General features: G+C 32.0%; 1 protein-coding gene across 7 annotated transcripts in view; it reads right to left on the reverse strand.

Annotated features, from left to right (window-relative positions):
* LOC145321903 (uncharacterized) overlaps positions 1 to 13852 on the reverse strand; it is a 131267-nt gene extending 117415 nt beyond the window's left edge. For all 7 annotated transcript variants that reach the window (XR_013880448.1, XM_080163553.1, XM_080163555.1 and 4 more), the window contains exons 1-4: positions 13803 to 13852; positions 11247 to 11387; positions 9530 to 9599; positions 1888 to 1939 (exon numbers count right to left, since the gene is read on the reverse strand). Coding sequence is in view for 6 of the 7 variants with exons in the window: in XM_080163553.1 (XP_080019679.1) it covers positions 1888 to 1939; positions 9530 to 9599; positions 11247 to 11384 (260 nt within the window). In the remaining variant the exon portion in view is untranslated. The remainder of the gene's footprint in view (positions 1 to 1887; positions 1940 to 9529; positions 9600 to 11246; positions 11388 to 13802) is intronic.
* Between the last annotated feature and the right edge of the window lie 4820 nt (positions 13853 to 18672).

Genomic DNA, 18672 nt, shown 5'->3' on the forward strand with positions numbered 1-18672 from the left:
TACGTATAGCTACGGAGCTACGTGTTAAAATGTCCCAACTACTGTAAAACTTGACTTGCGAGTAAATTTAAAAATATAACTAAAAATTAAAGAAGATACTTTGCAATAAAAGATATGCCTACAATTTTAATTTCAAATTGCGCGGCTTGTGTTAATAGTAGACAAATGTTACGCATATCGTTAGAACCGCTATGAACTGTATTTTTTGGAAATAAGAACAGTTCCTGTGCTACAAATAATCTAGGTGCCAGGTCGTAAAATGTCCCAAAATTTACTCGCAAGTCAAGTTTTAAGTCAGTTGGGACATTTTAACACGTAGCTCCTAAACTATGCGTAGCACAGGAATCGTTTTTTTATATTTCCTAAAAATAGACTTCTTAGCGGTTCTAACGGTATGCGTAGTATTTTTCTACTATTAACACAAACCGAGCCATTTCAATTACAGGGCGACCACCGCCTTTTTGATATTAATATTGAAAATAACGTACTACAAAAAAATTACAATGAACACAATAACGTACATTTTTTTGAAAAAATAACGTACAATAACGTACAATAAAACACATATACATATATCTATAATACAAAGTAGAACGATGTCTTTCCGTCTGTCTGAAGCTTAAGATCTCGGTAAACAATAAACTGATTGGGATCTACTCTTCAGGGAATATGCCTACTGGCCCTGTGGTGGTTTTAAGCTATATTATCTGGAGAAAGGCCCCCCCCCTCACAAAAGAAAAATAAATAACACACCAGTGAAAAAGTCTCCCACTCAATTTTTTCTCGCTTTATCTTACAAATTACTAAAGGGGGACTTCCCAATACCTCTCGGGGCAAAGCTGCTAGTATTTATAGAAATTATACATTATATCAATTTTTAGATTCAAATTAAGGAAAATACCCTTTAACTAAAAAATATCAACATCATACCTATTCTACATTTTAATCTAAAAAATCACAGTTGTTTAATTTTCTCATTTACATACCTTATTTATATCATGTAATTCTTAATTTAGATTTTAAAGAAAAATAAAAAAAAATTAGGGGGGGGGGTGTCCCTCCCACTTTTAGTTTTAGTTAAAAAAAATGAATTTTTTTTTTTTTTTGGGGGGGGGTAATTTTTTTCTAGGGGTGAATTCTCTTGGGAGGTGGTTGTACCCTCCCCCAAAATAGTTATAAACCTTACTGGGACCTAAGAGAAGCTACCTTGTTAAAGAGTAGAACCAAATTGGTTCAGCGGTTACCGAGATCTTAAGCTTAAGAAAGACGGATAGACAGACAGACATCGTTCTACTTTGAATTATAGAAAGTAGTTTCTCATTCCTATAAGTACATGAAAACATAAAAATGAACTAAAAATTATCTCGCTAACTGATGAACAAATATGATACTCTTTTAAAGTGTAACTTCTCATATGTCCTGATAAGGTTTGTAATTAGTTTAGAGGAATTTTTTATATTTACTGAAATGCTTGATTGAGTTGAGTTTTTTAATTTATGGAAGCTTCACTATGACTTCATAAATCCCAGGATAAATTGGTAAAATGACGCACGAAGCGCGAAGAATTTTTTTTGGTAGTTTTTATGAAATACAAATACATTAATGATTACTAATACTAATCATACATTACAGAAAAACGTACAATAACGTATGCTGAAATGTTCATATTGTACACAAAAATCAATAACGAACAAAAACGTATCAAAAAACCTAAAAGTAGTGTTCAATATGAACATATTGAACATAACGTACATAGTGGTCACCCTGCAATTATAAAAAAGTCAGCATTTTTTACACACCCTTTACCTATACCGGATGGTTAAAAACAGGCCGACCATACAATAGGCGTTAAATCTGAATATTTTTTTTTATAAATTGACTATTGAATTCCTTGGGTTGAAAAGTACAACAGTACATCCTGCAGGGTACGCTACCAATCCTGAAATAAAATACAATAATTAATACTAGAAACCAATAGAAACAAGATTTTAGACAATAATTAACTAGAGCCAATACAATCTAGAATAAAAAATACTAGAGTTCAATTTCCAGTCTGGCTTCAAAACCGATTAATATTCGCTGGATTAGAACTGGTTCTCAGTCATACTAAAAAATCATATATAGCATCCGCATCGTATTATTACAAACAATTTTCTAAGAATAATAGAACAAAAATCCTAAAATGAATGCCAGTTTTGTTAGCCCGGGCTTTCGGGTTTTAATTCTTTAATCTTAAGGTAAAACACTAACACAAGAAAAACTAGCCACCTCACATACTTTCAAATTATTTTCAATTAGATGTAATCGTCTTTGTAGATTTATTTATATTAAGACTTAGAAACAGTATTTAAAATGCTTAAATGCCATAAACTCATGTAAATTTATGTGAAAAACAAGAACGGCTATTATGAAACTAAGCGAAAATCACCAAAATTAAAAATGAGAATAGTATTCTATCGCATCAAATCATAGACAGCTTTCCGTTAATAGTAAAATGAAAAATAAAAAGATTATTTAGTTAGCCCCGACCGACGGTATTTATCTTAATATTTAATAATCTCGTGAAAATTGCCTGCAATACTAAACGATACATGATACAGTATGGCTCAGAATCGATTATACTAGCTGTATACACGCTCTAATACAGATGTAATTAAAGGAACCCTGCAAGAAATATCGCGCTTTAACTGCTTAAAGCCTGCCACGAGTAGACCCAATACCCAAAATTTGAAGCCTCCAGCTTCAATAGCAAAAAAGTTACAGACATTTCAAAACGATTCTTTCAGTACAATGGAAATTTTGAAAGATTTTCATTGTACTAAAAGAAAATTTCAACATTAAATTACGTCGTCTGGAAGCAAAATTAAAAGCTTATCTTTGTCAGAATTTTAGACTGCCAGTAACTGATAACATTATTGCAATAAAAACGCCCCTTTTAGGCTTTTTATAGTCAAAATGTCTTTTAAAAATTAGGTTTAAATTGCTTTTGAAAGCGTAAAATCATAGCGGGGAAAAATTAAACTAATGTAAGTAATACAGATGCTCAGCTGTGATTGGTTGTTCAGTGGACTTAGCGTGGACTCAGGCTTCTGATTGGCTGGAAATCCTAGAGGCTGGCATTCTCACGCTACAGTGCTCTTAATAAAACGCAATATAAACTGAATTTTTTTTAATGATTTTGACTATAAAGAAGAATGTTTTTATTGTATAAACGTTATCAGTTACTGGTATGCTAAGTTTCTGCCAAAAATAAGATTATAATTTTCTTTCTAGGCGACGTATTTTAATAATGAAAATTCTATTATTAGCAATGAAAAACTTTCAAAAGTTTCATAGTACTAAAAATGTGATTTTGAAATGTCTATAACTTTTTTGTTTTTGATGCTGGAGGCCTCAAATTTTGAGTATTGGTTCTACTCGTGGCAGTCTTTCAGCAGTTGAAGCGGTGTATTTATTGCAGGCTTCCTTTAAGAGTAGCTTCGCTTTCTAAAAAAAAAGCTAAATGATTTATTATTCCAGCTGTATACATACAGCGATGGGATTTCATCAGGAATAGGGGAGTGAACAATGGCAGAAAAATAAATATATAATATAGATCCCAATCTCCCATTAATGTTTACTTCCCTTCTCACCAAGAGTAGAATTTGACACCTCAGAATTTATATTCATTTGTCTTATCCCTAAGTTCGATGAGATTTTATGTATGTTTACACCTTTTATCAAAGTGTTCCTTCATTACAGCTAAGAAATACATTTAAAAAAGATCCTTTAACTGCAGTTCCCTAACCCAGTGGGGCTATCCTAGACCCAATATAACCTAACATTTCCTTAAGTTGAAAAAACGAAATACCCCCCCCCCCACCCCCATTATTTTCAATTTATTGGTTTTAAAAATTTAGTTGTTTTGTGAGAGTAACATATTTTTTTTACACAAGACCTTATCTGAAGATTCTGATAAGATCAATGCAAGTGTCTTTCAAACACAGGGACAAAGGGATGATGAATCAAAAGGGTTACATCTACGGAAATTGGATAAGTACAAATATGTTATGTTGCTATACTTTTTTAATAGCGAAGCTACTCCATAATTCCAAGTGTCCGTCGTTTGTCCGTATAAAACGATTTCAGATAGAAGACTGAAATTTCTTGTCAACATTCCCATCATTATAAAGCATAATTAACTATAAAACTTTTTAGCAGGATTTTGACTATTTTAAAGTCATGGACAAAGGGATGAGAAATAAAGTCTTGTTGTCTATTAGTGCCGAAGCTACTCTATAATTCCAAGTGTCCGTCCGTCCGTATGACATGATTTAAGATAGAAGACTTCTTCAGAGATCAAGCAATGTGATAAGTAAAAAATTTATCAAGAGACATACTCTATTTTTTTTACACAAGACCTTATCTTAAAATTCTTTCGAAGAAAACAGTAGAAAAATTGAATGTAAACTAACATAGGAACCATCAAAGCCTTTTAGATATATTAAGTAACAATCAGATATAGAGAAACAAATATCTAACAAATTAAAAATTGGAATTACAAATATCTTTATCCCTGCTTTAGTGATGTTCAGTATATAACATAACATAGGATATTTTGTTTTAAACTTAACCCCTCAAAAGACTCTTCAAACTGGAAAACCATGGCTTTTTAAACAAAAAAAAAATATCTTTTGGAAATCTTTAACCGCAATTTTAGAAGTAGCACTCGTTATACAATTTCATATCCTTATAAAGTAAAAGGATGTCTATCTTTCTGTCTGTCTATGTGTAGAGAAGGATTTCGCTAACCACTGTGACTGAACCGCTTTTTAAAGGGTACTATTTTAAGAAAGAACAGATGTAACCTTACAATAGAAATTGGCCCTAAAAATAAAATGTCTACCGTCCCCGCCACACAATACAATACTTTTTAACTTCCCCCTTAATGCTAAAATCGAAAGTGGGGTAGAATTATCCCATATTAATAAACTTGTCAATTCAAATGTCTTCATAATAATACTAGTTTCTGAAGGGTTTGGGGAGGGCAGAAAAATAGCCCAAAACTATTTTAAGACTTAAATCTGAAAATAGAAATGTCAAAACTATTCCAGGGCCCATGAGAAGCTTCCCTAAAAGGAAGAACTCAATCGGTTTAATAGGTATTGAAATTCTAAGCTTTAGACAACAACAAAAACCTTATTATATACATATAATAAGATATTTGCCAGTCTTTAAAGTTTCTATCAAACTTATTGTTAGATTGTGTGAAAAATAGCCCAAAACCATTTAAAAACTGAAAATAGAAATGTCAAAATCTATTCCGGGACCCATGTGAAGCTTCACTAAAATGGAGAACTCAATCGGTTTAATAGGTATTGAAATCCTAAGCTTTAGACAACAACAAAAAACTTATTATATACATATAATAAGATGTTTGCCAGTCTTTAAAGTTTCTATCAAACTTATTGTTAGATTGTGTGACTAAAAAACTTAATGTCCAATTGTTGCATATTTAAATATGTAAAAAAAAAGACTTCTTAAAATCATAACAAGGATAAATATATCCATCAAAATGCGGGAAAAACAAAAAGTGTGTCTTTTTTGTATTCTCTGTATAAAGACTAAAAAGCTAGATTTTTCCTAGTGATCAACCAATAATTTTAATATACAGAAGGGGTAATTTTGTTTATCATCAGTGAGAATGTGTATCAATACATCATTTATTTTCTTATTTTTAAGATTCTTAAATCTAACGTTGAAGCTTATGTTTAAGTACGTAACGGTTTTACACGTCAAAGGGTAGTTTTGCTCCAAGTAAAATAAAAGTATCTCTGTTGTCTACGAATTTTGAAGTGTTCTTCAAATTACACGATTAAGAATTTTAAAAAATAGCATCAAAGCCACACGTCTAGCCGTATTAAAGATCTTAAGAATAGCAAAGACCATCAAACTATTTAACCAATTTAGAAAAAAAATTAATGTTTTTTTTTAGTGAATTTGTATGGCCGTAAATTTAATGATATTATTTAATTCGCCAGCTTGACAACATACGAACACAAGATCCTTTTCATTTCATAAATACCCAGGGAGGGATGGGACATGGAACTAAAAGGTATACTGGTCCCCAAAGTTTTAGACACGATATCGTATTTGTTGGTTAAAACACTTTAAGGACTTTTATTAAATGTACAAACCTTCACTAACCAAACGTTTATTCTAAAAAAAATTGTAATCTACAGAAGGGGTACTTTTGTCAAATCTTATTGGGGGATGAACATCAATTTATCGTAATTTTGCTCTATGAAGCCTGAGCTTTTTAAGTGGATGGGGGGTATATTTGATTAAAATGGGATATTATAAAATATCTTATCAGTATATGTCATGCATATAGATCATGTTACGTTACATTCGTCAGAATCATTATACAATTATAATTAAAGTTAAATTTTTTGTAGCAGTATTTGAAAGGTCGTTAACATTAGAATGGGTAACCGAGATTTTCTATTAGACCCTATTGGTCCAGCGGTTAGCAAGACACACAGACAGATATCCTTGTACTATCATGTAAGAATAAGTGTTCTAACATTAGAGAGGGAGTGTACATTGGACTGTAAATAATAAAAGTCCCAACTAATTTGTTGGGCTTTTATTGAATCTTGATCGAGAAATACAAACTTGTAGGTTTAATCTTTTTCACCAATAACTTTAATCTACATAGGGGCTAATTTTGTTTGTCACAATTGGAAACAGTTACAATTCGCAAGAGGGTGTAAGTAAAACCATTTCGGGGTGAAAAACCGGGGATGGCAGGCCTTAAAATTTTTCAATTTTAAGAAGGGTCTTGACACCCCCCCAAAACCCCCTTTACATGCCACTGAAATATGGAAATGTACAATTTTAAAAAAAAATTTAAAATATTAATTTTATTAAGTATTTCTATACAGATTAGGTTAGGTGAAGATATGAATGAACAAATAAGCCTTCCGCAGGGGTTAGGCATTTAAAAAACCTATAAGATGGTCTAAAATAGTTTAGGTTAGGTTAAGTGTCCACTCCAACGTTTGTCCACTTCAACGTTTGTCGTAGAACCTTCTGTTCTATATACATCTATGTGGTTGTAAGATTTCTGTATTAGTCATTTCTAAAGAAAAATCATCAGACCAAAACAATTGACAATAAGAAAGCATTAATATGATTGAACCAACGTCTAAAAAGCACAGGAAATAACTTTTTACATTTGTAAATGGGGGAGGGAATGCAAAGGCGTCGAAGAAGAGGTGTAATAGGGTGTTACTCCCCCCCCCCCCTTCAAACTTAAAACCCTCTATTCAACCCCTTTATATTTTTAAAAGGCTCTGAAATATTTTGATACTAAGTATCTAACACCCCCCCCCCCCCCAACACCCTCCCTGCAAAACTTTTTACCATCATAAAAATAAATTTGAAATATGTAGAACTTAAGTTAACCCGTCGGGGCTTTTAGACTTTTAAGCTTTAGCCAATAATACAGCATAATTAGATTATTCTTAAATATACGTTAATAATCCACTGTGCCTAAATTTTGTCCAATTTTAACTCACTGTTTGCTTAAGCACAACAAAGTAAAGAAAGCGCTCATTGTTTCAAATATTATGCTTAGCGCGCGTTTGTGTTTATGTGTGCTTTTTGTGAGTGTATTAACAAAATATTTTATATTTTCACAACAAAAATTGATAATATCCTAGTAGTTAGATTTGGTTTAACCACCTCCACCCATTTTTCTAAAAATATAAGGATCTTAATGTATAAGACAATGGACGATAAATTGATGTACATCCACAGTTACCTAGTTATAAAAACCAAAATTACCCCTTATGTATATTTTTGTTATTGGTGAAAGTTTAGACAATGCTAGTTTAAACCAACCAATCAAGATTTAATGAAAGTACACAAAGTCTATAGGCCGACAAGTGAGAAAATGATCGCCTCCCTTCTGGAATCTACAGCAGTGATAGCTTGTAAGACAATATCATTAAGTTAAGGAACTCAATTATAGATTGAAGAACAGACCCTAATCATAGAGCAGCTGCGCTACTAGTATATTTGAAATTATGGAATAGGGGAAGGGAGGGGGATGCAAATTGGTAAATATATAATCAATGGGAAAATGGCGCAAAATTTGGTTTTAAATTAAAGAAGAGAAAAGAGAAAGGTGTTGGCTAAAAGACAACTGCTACCCAAAAACCCAAAGATCTTTAAGGGATAAGACAATAAATGTCTAATTGATGCAGATACCTACCCATGATGACAAATTAAATTAACACTTCTTTTAATTAGAATTATTGGTTGAAAAGTTTAGGCAAGTTTAGTCTGAACAAACCAATCAAGATTTGATACAAGCTCTCAAAGTTTTTAGGCCAGCAAATTAGACAAAGTATTTATAAAACTTAGGGCACAAGTTCAATGTCCCCTCCCTCAATCTACGTTATTATTGTAATATCTTAAAAGACTATTCAGTAATTATTGTAATTGTGCTATCTTTTAATAATAGCGGTTTTTTATGAAGCCTGGAAAAAAATATTGTGCACCCAAAATTTTACCAAGCAAAGGATAAAGAAAAGCCAAAAGTAATTTGAAAACAATGATAACCCATTTATAAAGTCTTGGGTAGAATCCCTTTTTTTAAACAGGTGAACCATCCATACCGATCACCTTTAAGGTGTTTTAGCCAGAGGCGTGCACAAGGTCTTGGTCGTTGTGAGATTTAGGCGGGTGTATTTAAAATATTATGGGGGGTATTTTTACATTTTTACTCAATATTCTCCTTGGCTAAGTATATTTTTTTTTGGGGGGGGGAGGCCCAGGGGGGATATAGAATAGGGTGTATCAAATGCCATTAATTTTGCCAGGGGGGTGGATACATCCCTCTACACCTCCCTAAACACCTGGCTAAAAGAGGGATTGTAACTTTAGTTTTTTGTCTAAATATTAACACTGGCTTAGGCTTTATTATCCATAATAGGGACAAACAACGTATAAAGGACAAACATTAGCTGAATATTTTCTTGCGTTTACCCTTTATACATTATTTTTAAATGAATTAAAAAAACTGTGTGATGGTTTCTCGTTATTGTTTATTACTTAGCTCAGCTTAGGTTAGGTTATATTGTGTAATGGTGGGCAGGGTTTGACCATATGAAAAAACTAACACCCCTTCCCTTATTTCCATTTGTTTATGAAATAAGAGTAGGTTTTCAGTGCTTAATCGACATTTGAGGGAAAGAACCTATTTACTTCTATGATAAAAAATATCAATTAAGTAATGAAAGAATTTTACTATAAAGTATGACAAAAGAAGCCTTAAACTGTGTCTGATTTTATAAACCTAGTCATGGCAAATTTTCTAGAAAAGAAAAAGTTGAAATAGATTCTTTAATTTTAAACAACCAAAACAAGATAATTTAGTTTCACAGTAGCTTAACCATCAATCTCAAGATTATGAAATAATGTTTGGACGAACATACAAAACCTAATTAAAGAGTAGCTGCGCTACAAACAAGAACAATACCTGTGTTGAGCGAGGTGGCAAGACTAGCATTACTCGTCACTGTTAAGCCCAGCACACGTTCAAGTTTAACCTAAAGTAATCGATTTATTTTTACTTGGATCTTACACCAGATTAGCATGTACTCTAATAAAGTAAATCTTGAATAGTAGCTTGCTAAAATAACAGAAAGATTTATTTAATTTGAAACTTTTTTTATTAGTCATCAAATACATAAGGATCTTAAGCAAAAAAACAATGGAAGATAAATTGATATTTAAGTTTTAAAATATTGGCTAAAAAGTTACTACAGGTTTGGAACCAACGAATATGAACTTGGTTATAAAACTTTGGTTACCAGTCTCATTTACAGTCCTATGTCCCCGGCCCTCCCTCCCTACATTAAATACTGTTAAAATTAGCACATATACTCTATACTAATTTATCTAACCATAAAATATATTAATTTTCTATTTATTAGTCATCAAATATCGTTACATGGAGCAGATCTACTCTTTTGTCGATAGGTTTTAAATAATAATGAATAATTCCAAATTTGTTGGCCCTGTTCAAGAAAATATATACAGGTTTTATGTTTTTTTAATTTTATTTTATCATACGTGGACAAATGTCTATAATTAGATACCTACGATACATAATTTTTCAGCATGGGCAATTAAAACAAAACCTCTTAAAAACATCTAGTTTTAAATATCATTCTTGTTAATAAACCAATTTCTGCATGGAAACATAGATATGACATTTCACATAAATGAGTCATACAATATATTTGATATCTATAACGTATAATTTAGAAAGTTAAAGCTTTACGTAAATATTAAGTTTTTGCAGGGAGGGAACGGACATTGGGCCGTAAATTATACTGGTACTCAAAGTTTAATAAATGCTATCTCTTATTCGTTGGATTAAAATCTTTAGGGGCTTTTTATTAAACTAGCGGCTTCGCCCCTAGCCTCTAGGGGCTTTGCCCCAAGAGGTGATAAAAAAAAATTATGGCGAAAATCGTAAGGACCATGGAAATCTCCTTCAAAAAAAAAAAAAATGGGGGGGGGAATTTTTGTTTTTTGGGGGGTTGGGGGTGTCCCACCCCCCAAGAAAATAGCTTAAAACCACCACAGGACCAATAGGTAGATACCCTGAAGAGTAGAATCCGATCGGTTCAGTGGTTACCGAGATCTTAAGGGACAGACAGACAGACATCGTTCTACTTTGTATTATAGATATTGATTTATTGGTACAACTACTAATATCTAAAATTTTCCAATAATAATATCTTTATTAATTTGGGGTGTACTTCAATTTATCGTCCATAGTCTTATCCCTAGAAAGTTTCCTTTGAGTTTTGGCATACTGTACGTTGTCCATTGAATCGTAAGACAGGGAAATAAAACACATTCTGCTATTTGTGGCCAAAACATCCTCAATGATGAAACACAAAATTACCCCTTCTGTAGCTTTTAATTAGTGGTTGAAACACTCCACTTCATAAATCAAGCAATCAAAATTCAAATAAAGGTTGTAAAACCAACAAATATCAAAACGTTATTATAAGACTTTGGAGACTAGTGTAACAAACAGATGAATGTCCCCTTCCTCCCTGTAGAAAATTAGTATAACTATTCAATTTATTATAGCTTATGGAAATGCCGTATAAATAAGATCATAACACAAACAGTTGAACATCCATAAACAAAAAAAACTAAAAGGTATAAATTTTCACCTGATTTTTAGAATTTTCTTTTTCCTCTTTGCGCCGTTTCAAAGTTCTTAATCTTCTGACAATGGGGGCGCCACCTCCCCCCTCGCCCCCAGCCCCTCCCCCACTACGGACAGGGGGAGCAACGTTGTTGTCATCCATAATCTAAAAAAATAATCGGTCAATATAGCCTAAAAATCGGTCAAACCGTCATTGCAAATAATAGTTTTAAACAATGAAAATATTTATTAAGTATGCAAAATTAAATTATTTTCTATGTTAAAACTATTAGCGACTGTGGCCCTGGGATCTAGGGACTACGAATGCAAAATAGGAGTTAACAAAAGTTTATTATTAGTTGTAACACTTTCTTTAGTGATGTTAATAATCTGAAAATTTTTGGTGGTTTCCTTCAAAGTGCCTAGTAGAGCAAATAGACACCCTTTTAAATAAATTCAAAATAAGAGGAATAGTTTTAAGTTTGTTTCTCTAGTACTTTATGTAGGGTTAGGTTAGATGGGTACTGGTAGACTTGAAGGGTTAGGTCAACTCAGTTATAAACCACGAAGGGGTTGGGGGAAAATGTCTTTTCAAATATGTTTTATAAAACCTTGTGAATATATTAACATATTTATATTTCTATAGAAAATCGTGTAAATGAATTATTCCGTAAAATCCAATCTATTTAAAAATGAATAAAGTATGTTACATATGTGATATGTCCTTAGCGATTCAGGGAGAGGGGACGTAGAAGAACTGTAAATTACACTGGTACCCAAAAGCCTCATTTGGCTAAAAAAAACTTTGGATACATATGTCCTTAACACTTTAAGGGGGGAAGGAGCAACAGCAGATAAAATATCTAAAAACTTCTTTTCTTATTCTGACAAATAACCATAAAATTATAAACTCAATAAATAATACGACGAGTACATTATTATTCATTAGAATTATGAACTGATTTTGTATAGGTATAAATGTTGACAGATTTTCCAAAATTTATTTGAAGGATTTGTTACAATTTATTTGGGGTATTTTTAACATTTTGTTAATTTTATTTACTTTGCTTTGTAACTAATCTCATCAAAACTAAAATTGAAAAGCTGACTTTTTATAGAAAAGCGAATTTACTCCTCAATAGTGTAAAAATATCCCTCCATAATGATATTTTTCCTATTTTATTTTAAAACTATTAAGTACAGAATAACAAAATAAGAAGCATTAAAATTAATACAATTTGTACCAAGGATTATTTTTCACAAACAAAAAAATATATATTTGGATATTTTTATTACATATTATTCCTATTCCACGACATATAAAATTAAATCAGAATTATTATATATTATATATTTTATTTGTGTTTGTGCGGAAATGTTTTATAAAAATTTATCAAATTCCTTTAATTAACTAAAAGACCAAAACCTTTTCCCCCTTTTAAATTTCATATCTTTTAACTTGTTATTGCCATTTTGGACACTAGGTATCCCTTTTCTGCTGGCAAATCAAATTATGTACATCCCCAATACTGATACACAAAATTTTCCCACTGTAGATTACACTTAGTAATTGAAATGGTTGACACTCAACTTTATGAATCAATTAAGCATTTAATAAAAGTCCTCAAAATTATTTGGCCAACAAAAAAAAAACTGTATCCATAAACCTTGGGGACTAGTGAAATAAACAGCCCATTGTCCTGCACCTCCCTGTTTTTTTTAAGATTTTGGTAGGGGGAATGCGAACACTTGACTAAAGAATGAAAAGATTTTCCCAATCATATGATTGTGGTTTAATAATAAGGTTTCTATTTTACATTTTAATATTTTAAACAGCGCAGCTGCTCTACATCTACGTTATGTTTGTAGTTTCTCAACCAATCAAATTAACCTTATAAATCAAAGGGTACTATGCACGAACGAGACAAAGGGATTCTAAGCACCTTCAAAAATTGATCCTATAGTGAATATACTAGGGTTACGTTTAATATCATTATATTGACTATAAAAATAAAGTTTCAACATGGTTTTATATGGAAAAAAAAATTAAATGTTAAGCAATTTTTGGCGCAAAATCATCAAATGTTTTGTTGAGTTCAAACTGCTGTGACACAAAAATAAACTTTTACAATGAAAAATGTTAATTTAGGAAAAGGTTTGGTAACTTGTAATAGTTAAATTAGTGTACTTTCATATTTTACAGCATTTGGTTATGTTTTGGCGTGCTATTTTATTTAAACCTTTGAACTCAACAAAACAGTTGATGGTATTTATTTGACGGTAGTATCCCTTGCTCTCGTTCGTGCATAGTCCCCATTTTAAAAAAATAAACAGAATTCGAAGAAAAAAACTTTTGACTGCAAACTGATTTACTAGAATATTTTAAGCTTCGTAGTTCATACCTTAATTCATTTATTGTTAATCAATTACACTTTCTTTACTTAAATTATAACATAAAAATAAGATTTTGATTTTCATATATTGCTTTATAATATTATCAAGTTATCAAGTTACTGCTGTGCTACTTATTGATTAAATCATTTATTGTCCTTGTTAAAAAGATTGATATATTTTTTCTTACCTTAATATTTTTTACTTGTTTACATTTTTGTCATTTATGTCTGAAATAGTAAGTCAAAAATAAAAATCGCGTTTCCAAATAAACATCCATGAGGCACTCCAAATTTAAACAAGGTGTTCCGGGAAAAAATGATTACAGACGTACGGACAGACAAACTTTTGGACATTATCATCTTAGATGTCCCAAGGGTCATACAAATGACGAGAAAGTACTAAAAAAAAATTTGGAATTGGTGGAAGAAGTCAAAACTATCTGCCATTTTTCAAAAAGGCATGATAAAAATACATGATACTGCTATGTAAGGTAGGTCTATGAATTTATTAGCATAGTAATATAGTATAGCTTGGTAGGTACAATTAAGGAAGAAGAGGACATTGGCCTGCAAATCATACTGGTACCCAAAGTTTAACAATGTTATCTTTGGAATTTTGATTGATTCGTTCTAAACTAGTAGTGTCCAAATTGTTCAACTAATAATTAAAATCAAATTATTTCATTAGTTTATCAACATTAGGGATTGTTGTTAATTCATCATCCAATGTCATATCCCATAAGATGGAAAATATTAGGGAGGAGTTTATAAAGTTTAAGGACCTTATGGAAACAAAATATAGCCCCCCTCCCCTACGTTTTTTCCGTCTCATTTTTTGTTTGTAAAAGATAGAACAATGGTTGACTTTTTGAAGGGTTGTTTTTAGACAAAAGTTGGATTTTTAGGTAATTTTTGTGATATCACAATCCTGGTGGCCACGGGCAGCCAGCAAACCTTGCTGGTTCATCCAGGTACAGGCAAAATACTTGGCTTATTTTATAAAAAGCTTTTAAATGTTTAATGAATACATTAAAGGTGTCCAAAGGAATGTTTTAGGTTACAGGTATGATCCTGCCAGTCCTGATCATTTAATTGATTATTCCAAGGAATGTAGAAATATTCTTTGGTTGGTGGATTTCTTGTTTACAAAAAAAAATATTATGTATGTATGTTTTATTGCATTGGACAATTTAATTCTAGTTAGCATAAGATAGGGAGGGGGGGAGCTTGAGAATCTTAGAGACCCCTTTCGCTGTCATAGACGTCCAAGGAGCAAAGGGCCATTGGAGTTTAAATTGTTCTTACCCAAAGTTACACGTTCACGCATTCGTTAATTTAATCAAATCATAATTACTGGATTAATTAGCAGTGTCCAAACTTTAAACGTTCCACAGAAGGGGTAATTTTGATTAGAATCATTAGGGATTACATCAATTTATCGTCCATTGTCTTTACCCTTATAAAAATTTCTAGATAACAATTGGGCAACCAATTAAATAGCTCATTATAAATTGTCCTATAATGTAGTTTTTTATATGAAGCTAAAGATCTTTGGAACTACTGGTCCCAATTAATTGTACGGGGAAGCTTTATAAATGTCTTTTGATGGTTTTAGGCTATTATTCTGACCTCATCCGACCTCCTATAGAGGCTAGGGGCGAAGCACAAGGTACTTTATTTATAAAACTAAACCTTCTACTAAGAACAGATTAATACAAAAAGGCTAAAATAGCCTAAACCAATCAAGGGTATTGTAAGAACTTTCCTTAAAGAATTACTCAATTAGTTTTGAGGTGGGTGTGATCTTAATTAATGGACAGACATAATCAACCTTACTTCTCATGATAGGATTTAAATTATGAATAGATCTAAATCCAAAGGTATACCTTTAATAAATGTAGGGACGGTAAATTGATATATATATATATTGATAAATGCACAATGTTGATAAACAAATTGCCCCAACTATGTATGGAAAAGTTAGGACACTGCTTGGTTTGAACCAACCAATCATTTTTTTTAATAAGTCCCCAAAGTTTTCAAGTGTATAGTGAAACTCAAACACTTATATTGTATTTTTAAATAAAAACTTCAGTTATAAGATAAAAACATGACTTAAAAACAAATTCTACATGAAAAAGCAGCAATAGTCACCAGTTAAAACCCTAAAAATATCTCCAACATATGTGGCTAGAATAAAAGCCTAAACAAAATCACAATAAAACCAAATGTCATTGTACAAAAGTTTCACTTTCAAAAATTCACCTTTTTTAACTTTAATTCACTAATTTATTTTACATTTCACTTAAATATTATTTTTAAAAACATCACTTTATGCTTGTAATAAAAACATATGACTAATTGCATAACTGAAATATTTTATTTATTATTTGCTAACAGGTGTGCTAGCAGTGCTTAGCTCTCAAATAATTTGGAATAGTTTTACACCACAACTTCTAAACTTCAAGTCAACTATTATGGACAAGGTTGCCAGATTTTCTAACTGTCCCGCGCCAATCGATATATTATTACTTGGATGTTGCACCATATTTTCAAATTCTCCTGTAAAGTGATGCTCGCAGCTGACTAAAATAAAGTTACCCTCATTTAGCAACTTTATCACATGCACACCCTACTACTAGATGAACGAACTGCCATATAAATGAGGTCCATATTAGCAATATAAATTAACAACAAATTTTCCTCTGTCAATGTATCCACGTATATCCTATATCCATTTTTTAAAGTAAAAATGAGCTTACATGGATTTTTTAAAATCCAAGATATTTTTTAAAACCATGTTCTTTAAAAAATTAGAATCTAAGTTTTTATGCTTAAAAAAAGTTTTATTTATTTTTTTAACAGCATTCTGGCAACATTAACGACTGCTTCAGTGATAGTAAATAGAGAGAGAGAGACAGGTAGAGGGGCTAAAGTAGAGAATTGTAGAGAGGGGGGTGGAGAGAGAAGGAGTGGTTTAAGGACGGACACACAGGATACACGGCGAGGGACGAACATCCGAGGAGAGAGAGAGAGAGGGAGGGAGAGAAAGAGGGAGTTTGAAACGGACGGACATGAAAAGGTGAAGTGAACGTCAATGAGAAAGAGAGAGAATGATTACGAGATCATGGTTATCAAAACTAATCAAGAGCAAGGTCGCCAAAAAATTAACTCTATTATAAAAAATTCATTTTAAACATCTCCCCTTCTTAAAATTTCAATTGTAACTGTTTTACAGAATATAAGTAAATATATAGTTTCTTTATTTGGAATGTTTAAATAGATAAGACAAAGATGTTTAAAGGTTATTTATATGATTGAGGCGTGCACACGAATTTTGCCCTGCTATAAGGGGGGGGGGGAGGGTAGAAAGTTCCTTAATGATTGCAAACCCCTCCCCCTCCACCCGTAATCCAAATATTTACCAAGGGTTTAAGCGCATTTCGGATTATGAGTATAGCATCAAAAAATAAAAATTAAGATCTCTCTAACAGCTTGATGATTAAGTTGTGCTTTTCAGGAAAAGTCCTGTTATAGTTTTTAGCTTTTTTTCTTGGAGGATGTGAAGCATCCCCTCCTGAAAAATTGTGCCCCATTAAATTAATCATTGTGATTTTTAATGATTTTTAATATCTTAATGATATCATCCTTGTTAGCTTATACTTTTTTTCTGTTTCTTATCTTTGTTTTTTTTTTCTCTCTCTCTCTCTCTCTCTCTCTCTCTCTCTCTCTCTCTTTCTCTCTCTCTCTCTCTCTCTCTCTCTCTCTCTCTCTCTCTCTCTCTCTCTCTCTCTCTCTCTCTCTCTCTCTCTCTCTCTCTCTCATTCTCTCTCTTCTCTCTCTCTCTCTCTCTCTCTCTCTCTCTCTCTCTCTCTCTCTCTCTCTCTCTCTCTCTCTCTCTCTCTCTCTCTCTTTCTCTCTCCTATCCACTATATTTCTGTGTCACTTTCTATCCATATGTAATATATGTGCATGGCAAACAAGCCAATATATTAAGGAAGGGCAATTAAAATACGATTTTAGTGGGCGAATTCCCTAAAAGTGCCTCCTCAGCTCTATATCTCCCTCACTTTGTTTTTAAAATTGAAAGAGGTTACATGGGGGAAATTTCGTTGTTTTTTTTAATACTTGAGGGCAGGTTAGGTTAGTTTAAATTAGTTACTGGGTAGCCCTCCAGGTTTAGGCAAAGGGAGAAAAACTACCCCTCCCCTCTATTTTTAAGATAGGGGGAGTTTCAGTGCTAAACAGGCACTTGGAGGGAAAGCACCAAATGATGAGCGAAAGGTATCAATTTGTTCACCCTTGATATACAACCTTGCATTATTTAGGGAAAAAAATTACAGACCCTTTTCTTTAAGAATAAAACATAGAGTTTGGCATTTTTAGGTAAACATGTGCATCAATATCCATTAGTTTGTTGTAATAATTGTCTAACCTTGATAGATAGCCTTGCATTCTTTGGGATAAGAATTACAGACCCGTTTCCTTTAACATTTACAAATATATTATAGAGTGGCATTTTAAGGTAAACAAGCACATCCATTTTATGAATGCACAATTAACTAACCTTGATATACAACCTTGCATTCTTTGGGTAAAGAATTACGGACCCGTTTCCTTTTAACCAGGAAATTATAAAAAGTTTTTTGGTTTGAAGCTTGAACAGGGATATAGGAATAGACATAAAAAGTACAATGGTTGATAGAAATGTCCCTAAATTTTTAATCTTCTTCATAGTATGACAGGTTTTTTTTAAGCCAAGATATTCCTCTTCCTCAGCAGAAGGTACCATATGCATGTTATTCTGCAGTTATTACCATGGATCTTAAGGGATAAGACAATGGTGATAAATTGATGCATATCCCCTTTTATGATGATCACAATAACTCATTCTCTAGATTAAAATGTTTTGTGCTAGTTTTTACCAACCAATTAAGATTTAAAGTCTTGAGTAAAATAATATATCATTTTTTACTTTACCCTTTTCCCTGAATATCAGCTGTGGCTTGCATTATATTGCTTGTCACTTTAAACCCCAGAGAGGGATATTTCATCTCA

This window comes from Acartia tonsa, chromosome 6 (assembly GCF_053477335.1).
Source record: "Acartia tonsa isolate MP-2025a chromosome 6, ASM5347733v1, whole genome shotgun sequence".
Classification (NCBI taxonomy): domain Eukaryota; kingdom Metazoa; phylum Arthropoda; class Copepoda; order Calanoida; family Acartiidae; genus Acartia; species Acartia tonsa.